Source organism: Oncorhynchus nerka, linkage group LG19, assembly GCF_034236695.1.
Source record: "Oncorhynchus nerka isolate Pitt River linkage group LG19, Oner_Uvic_2.0, whole genome shotgun sequence".
In the NCBI taxonomy this organism is placed as follows: Eukaryota; Metazoa; Chordata; class Actinopteri; order Salmoniformes; family Salmonidae; genus Oncorhynchus; species Oncorhynchus nerka.
Genome location: NC_088414.1, coordinates 39,578,282 through 39,598,436, shown reverse-complemented (window position 1 = coordinate 39,598,436; position 20,155 = coordinate 39,578,282). Strand labels below are relative to the sequence as shown.

The 20,155-nt window shown below is 44.9% G+C and overlaps 1 protein-coding gene across 1 annotated transcript in view; it reads left to right on the top strand.

Moving 5' to 3' along the window:
- The first annotated feature begins 2,556 nt into the window (after nt 1-2,556).
- Nucleotides 2,557-20,155, top strand: part of ubl3a (ubiquitin-like 3a) — a 62,274-nt gene continuing 44,675 nt past the window's right edge. The window contains exon 1 of the mRNA XM_065004936.1: nt 2,557-3,206. Coding sequence (XP_064861008.1) covers nt 3,180-3,206 — 27 coding nt within the window. The 5' untranslated portion in view covers nt 2,557-3,179. The remainder of the gene's footprint in view (nt 3,207-20,155) is intronic.

Genomic DNA, 20,155 nt, shown 5'->3' with positions numbered 1-20,155 from the left:
ACATATACACACAGACACATATACACACAGACACACACTCACACAGACACATATACACACAGACACATATACACACAGACACATATACACACAGACACATATACACACAGACACATTTACATTTACATTTACATTTAAGTCATTTAGCAGACGCTCTTATCCAGAGCGACTTACATATACACACAGACACACACAGACACACACTCACACAGACACATATACAAACAGACACACACTCACACAGACACATATACACACAGACACATATACACACAGACACACAGACACATATACACACAGACACATATACAAACAGACACACACTCACACAGACACATATACACACAGACACATATACAAACAGACACACACTCACACAGACACATATACACACAGACACATATACACACAGACACACACTCACACAGACACATATACACACATACACATATACAAACAGACACACACTCCCACAGACACATATACACACAGACACATATACAAACAGACACACACTCACACAGACACATATGCACACAGACACATATACACACAGACACACACTCACACAGACACATATACAAACAGACACACACACACACAGACACATATACACACAGACACATATACACACAGACTCATATACACACAAACACATATACACACAGACACATATACACACAGCCACATATACACACAGACACATATACACACAGACACATATACACTCACACAGACACATATACACACAGACACATATACACACAGCCACACACTCACACAGACACATATACACACAGACACACACACACACAGACACATATACACACAGCCACACACTCACACAGACACATATACACACAGACACACACACACACACAGACACATATACACACAGACACATATACACACAGACACATATACACACAAACACATATACACACAGCCACATATACACACAGACACATATACACACAGACACATATACACTCACACAGACACATATACACTCACACAGACACATATACACTCACACAGACACATATACACACAGCCACACACTCACACAGACACATATACACACAGACACACAGACACATATACACACATATACACACAGACACATATACACACAGACACACACTCACACAGAAACACACTCACACAGACACACATACACACAGACACATATACACACAGACACATATACACACAGACACACACTCACACAGACACATATACACACAGACACATATACAAACAGACACACACTCACACAGACACATATACACACAGACACATATACACACAGACACACACTCACACAGACACATATACACACAGACACATATACAAACAGACACATATACACACAGACACACACTCACACAGACACATATACAAACAGACACACACACACACAGACACATATACACACAGACACATATACACACAGACACATATACACACAGACACATATACACACAGACACACACTCACACAGACACATATACACACAGACACACACTCACACAGACACATATACACACAGACACATATACACACAGCCACACACACTCACACACATAGACAGACACACACTCACACAGACACACTCACACATAAACACACTCACACAGACACACATACACACACACACACTCACACAGACACACACTCACACAGACACACACTCACACATACACACATACACACTCACACAGACACACACTCAGACAGACACACACACACACATGCAGGCCCTGTCTGAAGGTTTAACGTAATTGACTTGAAATTTTCACCCTTGTTCCAAGATGAACCCCTAAACCCAGGCACTCCCCTCTCTTACCCTCCCAGTCACCGGCTGCTCTCAGAACCAGAGATACGGGCCAAGATCTGCTCTTCCCCAGTCAGGACTTCAACCATCGTACTGTGCCTGGAATGATACATCTTTTAGATCTTCTATACCTCTCACTGACCAAAGTGTCAGACATGCATTATAGGCCTAGAATATTATTCATAAAAATTAATGTCCTTTTTTTAATGTTCCAATCAAAAAAACATAGGTTTGTGAATATATCAATTATTAATACTATATTATTTATAATGTACCAGGCAAGTATACAGGCAACTACAATGATTTAATTACAATTAACCCTTATGACTCATATAATAGGTTATAAAATATGGCTGCTGCCTAAACATCCTGATTAATCTAATTCAAATTAGAGTAAATTTATTAGGAAAGCATGAATCATAGTTTAGTGACACAGTGAAGAATGACCTTCTGTTTAAGCATGTAGATATCTTTAGTCTTTTTATAGACTGGTCACCTTGGTGTGTCTAGGGTCACTTTGACTCGAACCCTCTGGGAGTGTGAGTGTGTCTGTGTTCATTCACGTGAAAAGAAACCCCCCCACTTTCCGCCCCTTTCTCGACACGGAGGCCTATGCAAGCAAGCTTTCCCCCCACCAAACGACACCGAGACCGTTTTATCTTTCCAACTCGCAACAGTAGTCTCCCCCTCCTCCCTCTCTCTTTTCAGTTCAGCGCTTTTTTTTTTCCTACCGTGAAGTGAACTGCCGCCATGTTCTTCTGAGCCAGTATGACAGTCAGACGGGAGGAAGAGAGACAGGGACATAGTCTGTGACTAAAACGACGGTTTAACTCAGCTTTTCGGAGTATGAGAGAGATATTTTAACGCCACTGAACGTTTAGAACGGTGGAAGTTTTCCGTTTAATTTTTTTTTGCAACAGAAGAGCCGTTCGGATTTACAGAGAAATCGGCGTGTCCGGATGTTACAGCGCGATATATTTTATTTTCCTATGGCGTAGGCACCTTTATATAAAGGCTGATCTTTTTACACATTTGGGGGTCGGAGGGTCGCCTCCGGTCGAATCTATAAGCACATCCTAGTCTGTTTTTAAAAACCTTTTTTTAACCGAAAAAATACACGGAGTAAATGTCTAATTTGTGTGAAATAGAAGAAAAACACATTCCAACATTCGTTCGTGACTGAAAGGATGACTATCGATACTAACGGGATTTAATTGGTGTTTTGGACGTTTAATTGATTATCAAAGACTCATCATTTGCCGTCTACGAGATTTTAAAGACGACGATAGGGGAAATACTATTATTTCCTTCCTTGAAGCCCTACGGTGAGCGGATTCCAAAGATGACGGGCTCTACCCCGGCAGACATGGTGAGAAATTTTGCCAAATGTTTCAGAAGAAAAATGTAACCAGTTCGGTGTCCTCCAACGTCAAATTCATATTGTGAATAGGTCTATAATGAATTCTTATTAGTGTGATTAAACTCGGTCTATTCTTCAGCCTGTAGACAAACTTGAAGATGACTAGATAACGAAATTGGTCAATCAAATAATGTTATTTTGGCTGGTCAGATGGCTATCATTAATTTTTTTATTAAATAAAATGTTAATGATTAAGAGATTTTAAAAATATTAAATAAGGAAAAGGACGAGAAGCACAGATAGCAGCAGTAGCTATAACATTTGGCACAGTGGGGCTACTGTTTACATTTAGCTGCTGTCTGTGTGGGGTGCCCTTGCAGTCCTCAGTCATATAGGCAAAAGGCATAACTTTGGGTTATATGTGGGGGGGTCAGGGTTAATGGGTTCCGGTGTCCCCCTCCCCCCAGGAGAATAATACAATAAAAAATAGCTGTGAAAAGGTTGTTTCGTACTGCTGTTGTTTTTTTATGCTGTGTTTTTATGGTATGGTAGCTAGATGTTTTATTTCTACTAAATGTTTTGGTAAATCACGGCATTTAACAAACTTTAAAGTCCTTTTTTAAGGAGAGATGTTCCTGGCTGCCAGGCAGCAGATCAAGATGATTTGATTTACAGTTCTGGTTGCCTAGTGATGGACTTTAGTCCTGCTTCAGAAGCCTCATTCCTTTACAGACAAGTCAAATGCCCATTCAAATCTCCAGGGAAGGTTTCGTGTTGGCATTTAAAAATGTTTTGTGTAAGTCTACCCTAACAAACATGCTGAAGCCGAGGCGCTTTCAAGGGCCCACATTCCATTATGCCTGAAAAGGATAAGGGATAAAGCCTACTGTAATTTCATATTATGAGGCTAAAATGAATAGTAGGCTACCCCGTGCTCGCAAGACTGGCCCGAAGATACCTCTGTATCCTGGCGACATCAGTGCCATGAGTAGGCTAGGATATTCTACACGCAACAGACTGAAGACTGAACACACACTTGCATCATTAGCCAAGAGACAGAGCAGGCAGGCCATGTTTTGGTAATCTGCATCTCGCAATGTCTTGTCATGCATGCATTGCAAATTCACCAAAGTAGTCTAAAGTTCACCTCTTCCTCTCTGTATTTATGTGAATTACACAACTTTCCCAGACCTTTATAGCCTATCGACTATAACGCCGAAAATGCTGTGTTTTGTGATAACTGCACTGTGATTTTAATTAAGTGGTGAAAAATTAATTAAGTGAAAAAAACATAGTGTTTCGGGTTAGGGATTTTGCTGAATGTTAAAGATTCCAACTTCCTTTAAATGTTTTAACATCTAAACATTCACACCCCTCCTCTCTACTGTCTCTGACCACTGCCAAATTAAATCACAATGATGGCAACAACTGTTTTCTTCGAGCACTTGGGCTATAGTCAGCAAAGATGAGGAGTTGAACTAATAGTGTCTTACAACACACATTGTCATGTATTGACCAGTTCCTCCTCCTCCTCGCCTCGCCTCAACATGGGCGGTGCAATCTCTCTCTATTGCCTGTCTTTGATCCCTGCCACGACCATATGACATTGACATCTGAGTCATTTAGCAGACTCTTATCCAGAGACACGTATAGTTAGTGAGTCATTTAGCAGACTCTTATCCAGAGACACGTATAGTTAGTGAGTCATTTAGCAGACTCTTATCCAGGGACACGAAGAGTTAGTGAGTCATTTAGCAGACTTTTATCCAGAGACACGAAGAGTTAGTGAGTCATTTAGCAGACTCCCTTATCCAGGGACACGTATAGTTAGTGAGTCATTTAGCAGACTCCCTTATCCAGAGACACGTATAGTTAGTGAGTCATTTAGCAGACTCTTATCCAGAGACACGTATAGTTAGTGAGTCATTTAGCAGACTCCCTTATCCAGGGACACGTATAGTTAGTGAGTCATTTAGCAGACTCTTATCCAGAGACACGTATAGTTAGTGAGTCATTTAGCAGACTCTTATCCAGAGACACGTATAGTTAGTGAGTCATTTAGCAGACTCCCTTATCAAGAGACACGTATAGTTAGTGAGTCATTTAGCAGACTCTTATCCAGAGACACATATAGTTAGTGAGTCATTTAGCAGACTCTTATCCAGAGACACGTATAGTTAGTGAGTCATTTAGCAGACTCCCTTATCAAGAGACACGTATAGTTAGTGAGTCATTTAGCAGACTCTTATCCAGAGACACGTATAGTTAGTGAGTCATTTAGCAGACTCTTATCCAGGGACACGAAGAGTTAGTGAGTCATTTAGCAGACTCCCTTATCCAGGGACACGTATAGTTAGTGAGTCATTTAGCAGACTCCCTTATCCAGAGACACGTATAGTTAGTGAGTCATTTAGCAGACTCTTATCCAGAGACACGTAGAGTTAGTGAGTCATTTAGCAGACTCTTATCCAGAGACACATATAGTTAGTGAGTCATTTAGCAGACTCTTATCCAGAGACACGTATAGTTAGTGAGTCATTTAGCAGACTCCCTTATCAAGAGACACGTATAGTTAGTGAGTCATTTAGCAGACTCTTATCCAGAGACACGGAGAGTTAGTGAGTCATTTAGCAGACTCTTATCCAGAGACACGTATAGTTAGTGAGTCATTTAGCAGACTCTTATCCAGAGACACGGAGAGTTAGTGAGTCATTTAGCAGACTCTTATCCAGAGACACGGAGAGTTAGTGAGTCATTTAGCAGACTCTTATCCAGAGACACGGAGAGTTAGTGAGTCATTTAGCAGACTCTTATCCAGAGACACGGAGAGTTAGTGAGTCATTTAGCAGACTCCCTTATCAAGAGACACGTATAGTTAGTGAGTCATTTAGCAGACTCTTATCCAGGGACACGTATAGTTAATGCATTCATCTTAAGATCGCTAGGTGGGACAACCACATATCACAGGCATGGAAAGTACAATCTTCCTCAGTGAAGTAGCTATCAATAGAGTCAGAGTTAGAAGGAGGGGGGGGGGGGGGTAGTGCTGTCATCAAGACAAAGGTTGGCTATTTTGAAGAATCTCAAAACTCAAATATATTTAGATTTGTTTAACACTTTTTTTTTGGTTACTACATGATTCTCTATGTGTTTTTTCATTGTTTTGATGCCTTCACTATATTATTCTACAATGTAGAAAATAGTAAAAAATAAAGAAAACCCTTGAATGAGTAGGTGTTCTAACTTTTGACTGGAAGTGTATTATTTACATGTTTTTACTAATGTTGCTATAACAACAAAAAATGATGTCATATTATCCTTGAAACATTGAATTGAATTACTGTAGAATTCCATTCATTCCAATATCCCTTAATGACAAAACACATTTCCGAAACTATTCAGACCCTTTGGTAGCGATTACAGCCTTGATTCTTCTTGGGTATGACGCTACAAGCTTGGCACACCTGTATTTGGGGAGTTTCTCCCCATTCTTATCTGCAGATCCTCTCAAGCTCTGTTTGGTTGGATGGGGAGCGTCGCTCGTCCATTAGATCCCTGGGCTATTCCACGTAGGCCATGGTAGGCTAACGTTGTAATAATGTTGGGATAATGAGTTCAGTTGGGATTGTGTCTGACTGTGGCCTAACTCTGAGGGGTTGTGTGTGTTTGTTTTGTTCTACCTCATACCACATGAGGAATGCTATGACCTGTCCAACCATAGACGAGGTATGAATGCCCAGGGCTTGGAGGTCTGCCATAGGCTAGTAATTAAAGTACGCTGACTACCCTAGGAACTCTCACAATCTCTCTCACTCTCTCTCCCTGCTACAGTACTGTAATTCAATCATAGTAAAGAAAAGGTGTGTGTGTGTGTGTGTGGCAGCGATAAGTGTTCAGCTGGATGAGAGAGAGGGTCAGAGTTGGAGGTGAAGACGGAACTGTAGAATAAAGCCTATGAATACATCCACTTTTTAACCAAGAGAGAATGAGATTTTTGGTTAAAGGAGAGGAAGGTAGGAACCGAGGAGGGGAAATAAAGAGAGAGCGTGGATAACACACAGAGGAATCAAGAAGGCGTCTCATCGCTGTGGGGTCCTCACCTGTGAAGTGTGGAGGTGTGGGGCAGGAACTTCATAACAATGGGAGTGTGTGTGTGCCTCAGTGTTCTGTTCTAAGGTTCTAGAAGGAGTTTAGGAGCCCATTGTGAGGTTATTAAGTAGAATCAATTAGAATGGTCACAATGGACTGGGTCATTCCGTACTCCACAAAAGGTTGAATACCCTTCTGTTCTAGCTACCACACACAGTTGGATGTAGCAGGGGTTAAAGGTGAGAGGTGTGTGTGGGCTGGGGGTGAAAGAGAGAGAGGAAACAGGGATGGAGTGGGTTTCTTGTGGTTGAAATGCCCATCCTGTATCACCTCTCACTAGCCTGTCTCAGTATTAGTCACACGCACACATTCCGGGCATTACCATCTAAAAGGACCCCTGAGCACCGACATGTGAAGTTTCCTAGGATAATATCAAATGAAAGCTAAAAGTCTATATATTGTTTTTAAATGAAGGTATAGATACATGTTTCAACAATTTTACATACAAAAAAATGAGGAATAAGCTTTAATTTCTAGTCAAACGGATGAAAAAGGGGTTCTTAGAAAACATCTACCAGAACAAGTCTTAAACAGCATTAGAAATACATAAAAACCCCGTAATGTGGAAGTAAAGACCCATGTACACTAATATCAACACTTATATTTAGTTTTGCTTGAAATGATTTGCCTTTTGTAAGTTTAAAAAACATTGCCTTGTGCCTTATAATTCTGTTACCACATATCTTGAAGATATTTGTTCTAATTTCTCTCCCTCATGAGGAGAGAGGATACTGAAAGTAAAAGTAGCCCTATCAATTCATTATAGTTTTTTTTTTAGTTATATCAACTTTGTTTATGAATTATTATCAGTAATGGAATTATTGATATTTTGAATTGGCTACAATGAGAAAATCATAGTAGTCACAAACCACAGTTGGGTCACCTGCTACTGTCCTCCCTTCCACTGGTATACTGTTAATGTTCAGTACTACTGTCCTCCTGGTATACTGTTAATGTTCAGTACTACTGTCCTCCTGGTATACTGTTAATGTTCAGTACTACTGTCCTCCTGGCACACTGTTAATGTTCAGTACTACTGTCCTCCCTTCCACTGGTATACTGTTAATGTTCAGTACTACTGTCCTCCTGGCACACTGTTAATGTTCAGTACTACTGTCCTCCCTTCCACTGGTTAATGTTCAGTACTACTGTCCTCCCTTCCACTGGTATACTGTTAATGTTCAGTACTACTGTCCTCCCTTCCACTGGTATACTGTTAATGTTCAGTACTACTGTCCTCCCTTCCACTGGTATACTGTTAATGTTCAGTACTACTGTCCTCCCTTCCACTGGTATACTGTTAATGTTCAGTACTACTGTCCTCCCTTCCACTGGCACACTGTTAATGTTCAGTACTACTGTCCTCCTGGCACACTGTTAATGTTCAGTACTACTGTCCTCCCTTCCACTGGTATACTGTTAATGTTCAGTACTACTGTCCTCCCTTCCACTGGTATACTGTTAATGTTCAGTACTACTGTCCTCCCTTCCACGGGCACACTGTTAATGTTCAGTACTACTGTCCTCCTGGCACACTGTTAATGTTCAGTACTACTGTCCTCCTGGTATACTGTTAATGTTCAGTACTACTGTCCTCCTGGTATACTGTTAATGTTCAGTACTACTGTCCTCCCTTCCACTGGCACACTGTTAATGTTCAGTACTACTGTCCTCCTGGTATACTGTTAATGTTCAGTACTACTGTCCTCCTGGTATACTGTTAATGTTCAGTACTACTGTCCTCCCTTCCACTGGTATACTGTTAATGTTCAGTACTACTGTCCTCCTGGCACACTGTTAATGTTCAGTACTACTGTCCTCCTGGTATACTGTTAATGTTCAGTACTACTGTCCTCCTGGCATACTGTTAATGTTCAGTACTACTGTCCTCCTACTGTTAATGTTCCTACTGTCCTCCCTTCCACTGGTATACTGTTAATGTTCAGTACTACTGTCCTCCTGGCACACTGTTAATGTTCAGTACTACTGTCCTTCCACTGGCACACTGTTAATGTTCAGTACTACTGTCCTCCTTCCCTGGTATACTGTTAATGTTCAGTACTACTGTCCTCCTGGTATACTGTTACTGTCCTCCTGTTCAGTACTACTGTCCTCCCTTCCACACTGTTAATGTTCAGTACTACTGTCCTCCCTTCCACTGGTATACTGTTAATGTTCAGTACTACTGTCCACGGGCACCTGTTAATGTTCTACTGGCACACTGTTAATGTTCAGTACTACTGTCCTCCTGGTATACTGTTAATGTTCAGTACTACTGTCCTCCTGGTATACTGTTAATGTTCAGTACTACTGTCCTCCCTTCCACTGGCACACTGTTAATGTTCAGTACTACTGTCCTCCCTGTTAATGTTCAGTACTACTGTCCTCCTGGTATACTGTTAATGTTCAGTACTACTGTCCTCCCTTCCACTGGTATACTGTTAATGTTCAGTACTACTGTCCTCCTGGCACCTCCCTTCCACTGTCCTCCTGGCATACTGTTAATGTTCAGTACTACTGTCCTCCTCCACTGGTATACTGTTAATGTTCAGTACTACTGTCCTCCCTTCCACTGGTATACTGTTAATGTTCAGTACTACTGTCCTCCCTTCCACTCCACTGGTATACTGTTAATGTTCAGTACTACTGTCCTCCCTTCCACTGGCACACTGTTAATGTTCAGTACTACTGTCCTCCTGGCACACTTCCACTGGTATACTGTTAATGTTCAGTACTACTGTCCTCCCCTCCACTGGTATACTGTTAATGTTCAGTACTACTGTCCTCCTTCCTGGTATACTACTACTGTCCTCCTGGCACACTGTTAATGTTCAGTACTACTGTCCTCCTGGTATACTGTTAATGTTCAGTACTACTGTCCTCCTGGTATACTGTTAATGTTCAGTACTACTGTCCTCCCTTCCACTGGCACACTGTTAATGTTCAGTACTACTGTCCTCCTGGTATACTGTTAATGTTCAGTACTACTGTCCTCCTGGTATACTGTTAATGTTCAGTACTACTGTCCTCCCTTCCACTGGTATACTGTTAATGTTCAGTACTACTGTCCTCCTGGCACACTGTTAATGTTCAGTACTACTGTCCTCCTGGTATACTGTTAATGTTCAGTACTACTGTCCTCCTGGCATACTGTTAATGTTCAGTACTACTGTCCTCCTGGTATACTGTTAATGTTCAGTACTACTGTCCTCCCTTCCACTGGTATACTGTTAATGTTCAGTACTACTACTGTTCAGTACTACCCTTCCTGGTATACTGTTAATGTTCAGTACTACTGTCCTTCCCTGGCATACTGTTAATGTTCAGTACTACTGTCCTCCCTTCCACTGGTATACTGTTAATGTTCAGTACTACTGTCCTCCTGGCACACTGTTAATGTTCAGTACTACTGTCCCTCCCTGGTATACTGTTAATGTTCAGTACTACTGTCCTCCTGGCATACTGTTAATGTTCAGTACTACTGTCCTCCCTTCCTGGCAGTATACTGTTAATGTTCAGTACTACTGTCCTCCCTTCCACTGGCACACTGTTAATGTTCAGTACTACTGTCCTCCTTCCCTGGCACACTGTTAATGTTCAGTACTACTGTCCTCCCTTCCACTGTCCTCCCTCAGTACTACTGTCCTTCCCTGGTATACTGTTAATGTTCAGTACTACTGTCCTCCCTTCCTGGTATACTGTTAATGTTCAGTACTACTGTCCTCCTGGTATACTGTTAATGTTCCACTGTCCTCCCTTCCACTGGTCCTCCCCCTTCCATACTGTTAATGTTCAGTACTACTGTCCTCCTGGTATACTGTTAATGTTCAGTACTACTGTCCCTGTTAATGTTCAGTACTACTGTCCTCCCTTCCACTGGCACACTGTTAATGTTCAGTACTACTGTCCTCCTCCTGGTATACTGTTAATGTTCAGTACCTTCCACCTGGTATACTGTTAATGTTCAGTACTACTGTCCTCCTGGCACACTGTTAATGTTCAGTACTACTGTCCTCCCTTCCACTGGCACACTGTTAATGTTCAGTACTACTGTCCTCCCTGTTAATGTTCCTACTGGCACACTGTTAATGTTCAGTACTCCCTGTCCTCCTGGCACACTGTTAATGTTCAGTACTACTGTCCTCCTGGCACACTGTTAATGTTCAGTACTACTGTCCTCCTGGCACACTGTTAATGTTCAGTACTACTGTCCTCCTGGCACACTGTTAATGTTCAGTACTACTGTCCTCCCTTCCACTGGCACACTGTTAATGTTCAGTACTACTGTCCTCCTGGCACACTGTTAATGTTCAGTACTACTGTCCTCCCTTCCACTGGCACACTGTTAATGTTCAGTACTACTGTCCTCATGGCATACTGTTAATGTTCAGTACTACTGTCCTCCTGGCACACTGTTAATGTTCAGTACTACTGTCCTCCTGGCACACTGTTAATGTTCAGCTCAGTTTTTTCCTTCTCTGTCTGTCATGTGGTGGTCAAAGCAAGACTGTGAAAACTGTCTGGACAACCCCTCCGTCCCACTCACTTTCCTCTCTCTCTCTCTCATCTCTGTCTCCAGTTAATGTCACCTCACCCCGGGTCTGACAGACACCTAACATGACACCCACCGTCTTTCCATTTACTGTAACAAGCACCGACCGACACCGGACGTCCGTGGACGTTGAAAAGGAGTTTTGTCATTTTGGTCAGTCCGCCCTGGCTGAACCAATCATAGACGTCTATGCTTCACAAGTTCAGACAGTACAGTAGAGAAGGGTGCCGTGCCGTAGGGAAGGGTGCCGTAGAGGAGGGTGCCGTAGAGGAGGGTGCCGCGCCGTAGAGAAGGGTGCCGCGCCGTAGAGAAGGGTGCCGTAGAGAAGGGTGCCGTGCCATAGAGAATGGTGCCGTAGAGAATGGTGCCGTAGAGAAGGGTGCCGTGCCGTAGAGAAGGGTGCCGCGCCATAGAGAAGGGTGCCGTAGAGAAGGTTGCCGTGCCATAAAGAATGGTGCCGTAGAGAATGGTGCCGTAGAGAAGTGTGCCGCGCCGTAGAGAAGTGTGCCGCGCCGTAGAGAAGTGTGCCGCGCCGTAGAGAAGTGTGCCGCGCCGTAGAGAAGTGTGCCGCGCCGTAGAGAAGGGTGCCGCGCCGTAGAGAAGGGTGCCGTAGAGAAGGGTGCCGTAGAGAAGGGTGCCGTAGAGAAGGGTGCCGTAGAGAAGGGTGCTGTAGAGAAGGTTACCGTGCCGTAGAGAAGGGTGCCGTGCCGTAGAGAAGGGTGCCGTAGAGAAGGGTGCCGTGCCGTAGAGAAGGTTACCGTGCCGTAGAGAAGGGTGCCGTGCCGTAGAGAAGGTTACCGTGCCGTAGAGAAGGGTGCCGCGCCGTAGAGAAGGGTGCCGTAGAGAAGGTTACCGTGCCGTAGAGAAGGGTGCCGTGCCATAGAGAAGGGTGCCGTGCCGTAGAGATGGGTGCCGTAGAGAAGGGTGCCGCGCCGTAGAGGAGGGTGCCGCGCCGTAGAGAAGGGTGCCGCGCCGTAGAGAAGGGTGCCGCGCCATAGAGAAGGGTGCTGTACTCAAAATGTCTACTATACTCTAATATACTGTGTGGGACTGTGATGTCCAAACTTGTGAAGCATAGGCGTCTGTGATTGGTTCAGATTTGGTCTGGTCCTGCCCAAACAAAATGTGGTCTTGTTTGGGGATTGGGCTTGTTACAATAATAGCCTGGGTGTTGAATAATACCCAAATATACAAAAGAAGAATATTGCATATTTCCACCTTTTGTGTACCTATTCAGGATACATCACCATGAAGAGAATGACATTCATATCTATAATTATATAACAAGAAGAGAGACAGGTAGGTGTTAAACAGGTGTATGTATTAGGAAGACAAGAAGTAGGTGTTAAACAGGTAGGTGTTAAACAGGTGTATGTATTAGGAAGACAAGAAGAGAGACAGGTAGGTGTTAAACAGGTGTATTAGGAAGACAAGAAGAGAGACAGGTAGGTGTTAAACAGGTGTATGTATTAGGAAGACACGAAGAGAGACAGGTAGGTGTTAAACAGTGTGTATTAGGAAGACAAGAAGAGAGACAGGTAGGTGTTAAACAGGTGTATGTATTAGGAAGACAAGAAGAGAGACAGGTAGGTGTTAAACAGGTGTATTAGGAAGACAAGAAGAGAGACAGGTAGGTGTTAAACAGGTGTATGTATTAGGAAGACACGAAGAGAGACAGGTAGGTGTTAAACAGGTGTATGTATTAGGAAGACAAGAAGAGAGACGGGTAGGTGTTAAACAGGTGTATGTATTAGGAAGACATGAAGAGAGACAGGTAGGTGTTAAACAGGTGTATGTATTAGAAAGACAAGAATAGAGACAGGTAGGTGTTAGACAGGTGTATGTATTAGGAAGACAAGAAGAGAGACAGGTAGGTGTTAAACAGGTGTATGTATTAGGAAGACAAGAAGAGAGACAGGTAGGTGTTAAACAGGTGTATGTATTAGGAAGACAAGAATAGAGACAGGTAGGTGTTAAACAGGTGTATGTATTAGGAAGACATGAAGAGAGACAGGTAGGTGTTAAACAGGTGTATGTATTAGGAAGACAAGATGTAACCTGTCTGACCTGTTCAGAATGCTGTCACTGTGAGACGAACCAGGAAGTGGAGCTCTGACCTAGCACAGTGAGGAAGGAAAGAGACAAGGCTCTGGTATACACAAAGGGACAAGGCTCACAAAAGGACAAGGCTCTGGTATACACAAAGGGACAAGGCTCTGGTATAACTCTGGGAGGACTAACACCAGAGAATAGACAAGAAAATGGAAAGAGGGAATGGTGTCGGCCAGCATCCCGGAGTCGCCTCTTCATTGTTGACGTTGAGACTGGTGTTTTGCGGGTACTATTTAATGAAGCTGCCAGTTGAGGACTTGTGAGTCGTATGTTTCTCAAATGAAACATTAAATAGTACCCGCTAAACAAGTCTCAACATCAACAATGAAGAGGCGACTCCAGGATGCTGGCCTTCTAGGCAAAGTTCCTCTGTCCAGTGTCTGTGTTCTTTTGCCCATCATAATCTTTTATTTTTATTGGCCAGTCTGAGATATATCTTTTTCTTTGCAACTCTGCTGCCTAGAAGGCCAGCATCCCAGAGTCGCCTCTTCACTGTTGACGTTGAGACTGGTGTTTTGCGGGTACTATTTAATGAAGCTGCCAGTTGAGGACTTGTGAAGCATCTGCCTCTCAAACTAGACACACTAATGCATTTGTCCTCTTGCTTAGTTGTGCACCGGGGCCTCCCACTCCTCTTTCTATTCTGGTTAGGGCTAGTTTGCGCTGTTCTGTGAAGGGAGTAGTACACAGCGTTGTACAAGATCTTCAGTTTCTTGGAAATTTCTCACATGGAATAGCCTTAATTTCTCAGAACAAGAATAGACTGACAAGTTTCAGAAGAAAGTTTTTTTTTAACCATTTTTAGCCTGTAATCAAACCCACAAATGCTGACGCTCCAGATAGTCAACTAGTCTAAAGAAGGACAGTTGTATTGCTTCTTTAATCAGTACAACAGTTTCAGCTGTGCTTATGTAATTGCAAAAGGGTTTTCTAATGATCAATTAGCCTTTTAAAATTATGAACTTGGATTAGCTAACATACATATAAATAGTGCATTAGGAAAGTATTCAGACCCCTTGACCTTTCCCACGTTTTGTTGCATTACAGCCTTATTCTACAATAGATTAAATTACCTTTTTTCCCTCATCGATCTTCACACAAAACCCCATAACGACAAAGTGAAAACAGGTTTTTAGACATTTCTACAAATGGATTAAAAATTAAAATGAAATACCTTATTTACATAAGTATTCAGACCTTTTTGCAATGAGACTGAAAATTGAGTTCAGGTGCGTCCTGTTTCCGTTGATCTTCCTTGAGATGTTTCTACAACTTGATTGGAGTCCACCTGTTTAAATTCAATTGATTGGACATGATTTGGAATTGCACACACCTGTCAATAAATGTCAGACAAAAACCAAGCCATGAGGCTGAAGGAATTATCTGTATAGATTGTCGAGGCACAGATCTGGGGAAAAGTATAAAAGTTTTGCAGCATTGAAAGTCCCCAAGAACACATTGGCCTCCATTATTAAATGGAAGATGTTTGGAACCACCAAGACTCTTCCCAGAGATGGCCGCCCGGCCAAACTGAGCAATCGGGGTGAAGGGCCTTGGTCAGGGAAGTGACCAAGAACCCAATGGTCTCCCTGACAGTGTGACTCTCTCCAGAGTTCCTCTGTGGAGATGGGAGAAGCTTCCAGAAGGACAATCATCTCTGCAGCACTTCACCAATCAAGCCTTTATGGTAGCGTGGCCAGACAGAAGCCGTTCCTCTGTAAAAGGCACACGACAGCCCGGTTGGAGTTTGCCAAAAGGCTCCTAAAGGACTCTCCGAACATGAGAAACAAGATTCTCTGGTCTGATGAAACCAAAATTGAACTCTTTGGCTTAAATGCCAAGGGTCACAGCTGGAGGAAACCTGGCACCATCCCTACTGTGAAGCATGGTGGTGGCACCATCCCTACTGTGAAGCATGGTGGTGGCACCATCCCTACTGTGAAGCATGGTGGTGGCAGCATCCCTACTGTGACGCATGGTGGTGGCAGCATCCCTACTGTGAAGCATGGTGGTGGCAGCATCATGCTGTGGGAATGTTTTTCAGCGGCTAGGACTGGGAGACTAGTCAGGATCGAAGGAAAGATGAACGGAGCAATGTACAGAGTGATCCTTGATGAAAACCTGCTTCAGAGAGCACAGGACCTCCGACGGGCTTCGGGACAAGTCTCAATGTCCTTGAAGTGGCCCAGCCAGAGCTCGGACTTGAACCTGATTGAACATCTCTGGAGAGACCCCCATACGCTACGCTTGTAGCGTCATACCCAAGAAGACTCAGGGCTGTAATTGCTGCCAAATGTTGTTCAACAAAGTACTGAGTAAAGGGTTTGAATACTTATGTCAGTGTGATATGAGTTTGTTATTTTTTATAAATTTGATACAATTTCTAAAAACCTGTCTTTTGCTTTGTCATTATGTGGTATTTTGTGAAGATTTATGAGGGGGAAAAATGTATTTAATCAATTTGATAATAAGGCTGTAATGTAACAAAATGTGGAAAAAGTCAAGGGGTCGGAATACTTCCCAAATGCACTTTTATGTGTGGGTGGAGAGGGAGAGAGACAAATTTATCACCGACCTCAACCCAGTTTCCCTCGGAGCTTTCACAGTCAGCCCACTAACACCTCTCTCAGACCACAGTAAAATCACAGTGTATTTGAGAAAAGGGGACCGAGGCAGTGAAAAATGGTGACCGAGGCAGTGAAAAATGGTGACCGAGGCAGTGAAAAATGGTGACCGAGGCAGTGAAAAATGGTGACCGAGGCAGTGAAAAGGGTGACCGAGGCAGGCATTAGGGACCGGCACGGTTAATCGAAAATCTGGATATCCGAACGGGACGTTAATATTGACTACTTTAGTGAGTGTTAATTTTTGAAGACATTTCTTCTGGGCTATTTTAACAATGAAAAAAGCTTTTTTCATTGCTTTTTTATAACGATGTGTTGATCTACTGCTTTACATTTAACCCTCAAAGGTTTTTGGTAAAATAGAAATGTTTTGCATATCCCACTCCCCTTGAGACAACCTCGGATATCTGGTTCCCGAAAAAAAATCCCCTGGCGTTGTTTGAATATTAAAACATAAATACGTGTCCATCCTTAGTTCAAGTAGTCTGGGTTAAAGAGAGAAAGAGTTTGAGAAGGTTTGTGTGGAAGTTTTTAGAAAGAGGGAGGAAGTGAGGGATTGGAATAGTATGGTTTAAAAAGGGAGTAAGTGAGGGATTGGCATAGTATGGGTTAAAGAGGGAGGAAGTGAGGGATTGGCATAGTAGGGGTTAAAGAGGGAGGAAGTGAGGGATTGGCATAGTAGGGGTTAAAGAGGGAGGAAGTGAGGGATTGGCATAGTATGGTTTAAAGAGGGAGGAAGTGAGGGATTGGCATAGTAGGGGTTAAAGAGGGAGGAAGTGAGGGATTGGCATAGTAGGGGTTAAAGAGGGAGGAAGTGAGGGATTGGCATAGTAGGGGTTAAAGAGAGAGGAAGTGAGGGATTGGCGTAGTATGGTTTAAAGAGGGAGGAAGTGAGGGATTGGCGTAGTATGGTTTAAAGAGGGAGGAAGTGAGGGATTGACGTAGTAGGGGTTAAAGAGGGAGGAAGTGAGGGATTGGCATAGTATGGTTTAAAGAGGGAGGAAGTGAGGGATTGGCATAGTAGGGGTTAAAGAGGGAGGAAGTGAGGGATTGGCATAGTAGGGGTTAAAGAGGGAGGAAGTGAGGGATTGACATAGTAGGGGTTAAAGAGGGAGGAAGTGAGGGATTGGCATAGTATGGTTTAAAGAGGGAGGAAGTGAGGGATTGGCATAGTAGGGGTTAAAGAGGGAGGAAGTGAGGGATTGACATAGTAGGGGTTAAAGAGGGAGGAAGTGAGGGATTGGCATAGTATGGTTTGAAGAGGGAGGAAGTGAGGGATTGGCATAGTAGGGGTTAAAGAGGGAGGAAGTGAGGGATTGGCATAGTAGGGGTTAAAGAGGGAGGAAGTGAGGGATTGGCATAGTATGGTTTAAAGAGGGAGGAAGTGAGGGATTGGCATAGTATGGTTTAAAAAGGGAGTAAGTGAGGGATTGGCAAATGATGGTTTAAAAAAGGGAGGAAGTGAGGGATTGGTATAGTAGGGGTTAAAGAGAGAGGAAGTGATGGATTGGTTAAAGAAATAAACCTTTCAGCTGGGAACAGTTTCCATCCAACAGCTCTGTCCTGTTAGAGAGAGAAGAGCACGGTTACATCACCACTACAGCTACTGAGGGGGGGGGACAGACAGGAAGAGAGAGAATACATTCACTACTGCTGAAAAAAGAGGGAGGGAGCGAGGGGAACAGAATTACATTCACCACAAAATCAAATCAACTTTTTTCCCCCACATGCTTCGTAGACTAACAGTGAAATGCTGACTTTACGGCCTTTTCAAGAGTTAACAGAGTTAAAGATAAGATAAAGAATAAAATAAAAAATATAATTAATGACATGAGGAATAAATACACAGTGAAAAACGAAGGGAGGGAGTGGGGGAGTGGGACGGTGGGGGAGTGGGACAGACGGAGAGTGGGAGAGTGGGACAGACGGAGAGTGGGGGAGTGGGACGGTGGGGGAGTGGGACAGACGGAGAGTGGGGGAGTGGGACAGACGGAGAGTGGGGGGAGGGGACGGTGGGGGAGTGGGACGGTGGGGGAGTGGGACAGACGGAGAGTGGGAGAGTGGGACAGACGGAGAGTGGGGGAGTGGGACGGTGGGGGGGAGTGGGGACGGAGAGTGGGGAGTGGGACAGACGGAGAGTGGGAGAGTGGGACAGACGGAGAGTGGGGAGAGTGGGACAGACGGGGGTGGGGAGTGGGAGAGTGGGGGAGTGGGACAGACGGAGAGTGGGAGAGTGGGACAGACGGAGAGAGTGGGACAGACGGAGAGGGGGGAGTGGGACGGTGGGGGAGTGGGACAGACGGAGAGTGGGAGAGTGGGACAGACGGAGAGTGGGGGAGTGGGACGGTGGGGGGAGTGGGACAGACGGAGAGTGGGAGAGTGGGACAGACGGAGAGTGGGAGAGTGGGACAGACGGAGAGTGGGAGAGTGGGACAGACGGAGGGTGGGGGAGTGGGACGGTGGGGGAGTGGGACAGACTGAGAGTGGGGGAGTGGGACGGTGTGTGAGTGGGACAGACGGAGAGTGGGAGAGTGGGACAGACGGAGAGTGGGAGAGTGGGACAGACGGAGAGTGGGAGAGTGGGACAGACGGAGAGTGGGGAGTGGGACGGTGGGGGAGTGGGACAGACGGAGAGTGGGAGAGTGGGACAGACGGAGAGTGGGAGAGTGGGACAGACGGAGAGTGGGAGAGTGGGACAGACGGAGGGTGGGGGAGTGGGACGGTGGGGGAGTGGGACAGACGGAGAGGAGAGTGGGACAGACGGAGAGTGGGAGAGTGGGACAGACGGAGAGTGGGAGAGTGGGACAGACGGAGGGTGGGGGAGTGGGACAGACGGAGAGTGGGAGAGTGGGACAGACGGAGAGTGGGAGAGTGGGACGGTGGGGAGTGGGACAGACTGAGAGTGGGGGAGTGGGACGGTGTGTGAGTGGGACAGACGGAGAGTGGGAGAGTGGGAGAGTGGGACAGACGGAGGGTGGGAGAGTGGGACGGTGTGTGAGTGGGACAGACGGAGAGTGGGAGAGTGGGACAGACGGAGAGTGGGAGAGTGGGACGGTGGGGGAGTGGGAGAGTGGGACAGACGGAGAGTGGGAGAGTGGGACAGACGGAGAGTGGGGGAGTGGGACGGTGGGGGAGTGGGACAGACGGAGAGTGGGAGAGTGGGACAGACGGAGAATGGGAGAGTGGGACAGACGGAGAGTGGGAGAGTGGGACAGACGGAGAGTGGGAGAGTGGGACAGACGGAGAGTGGGAGAGTGGGACAGACGGAGAGTGGGGGAGTGGGACGGTGGGGGAGTGGGACAGACAGAGAGTGGGACAGACGGAGAGTGGGAGAGTGGGGACGGAGAGTGGGGAGAGTGGGGGGGAGTGGGACAGACGGAGGGTGGGGGAGTGGGACGGTGTGTGAGTGGGACAGACGGAGAGTGGGAGAGTGGGACAGACGGAGAGTGGGGGAGTGGGACAGTGGGGGAGTGGGACAGACGGAGAGTGGGAGAGTGGGACGGTGGGGGAGTGGGACAGAC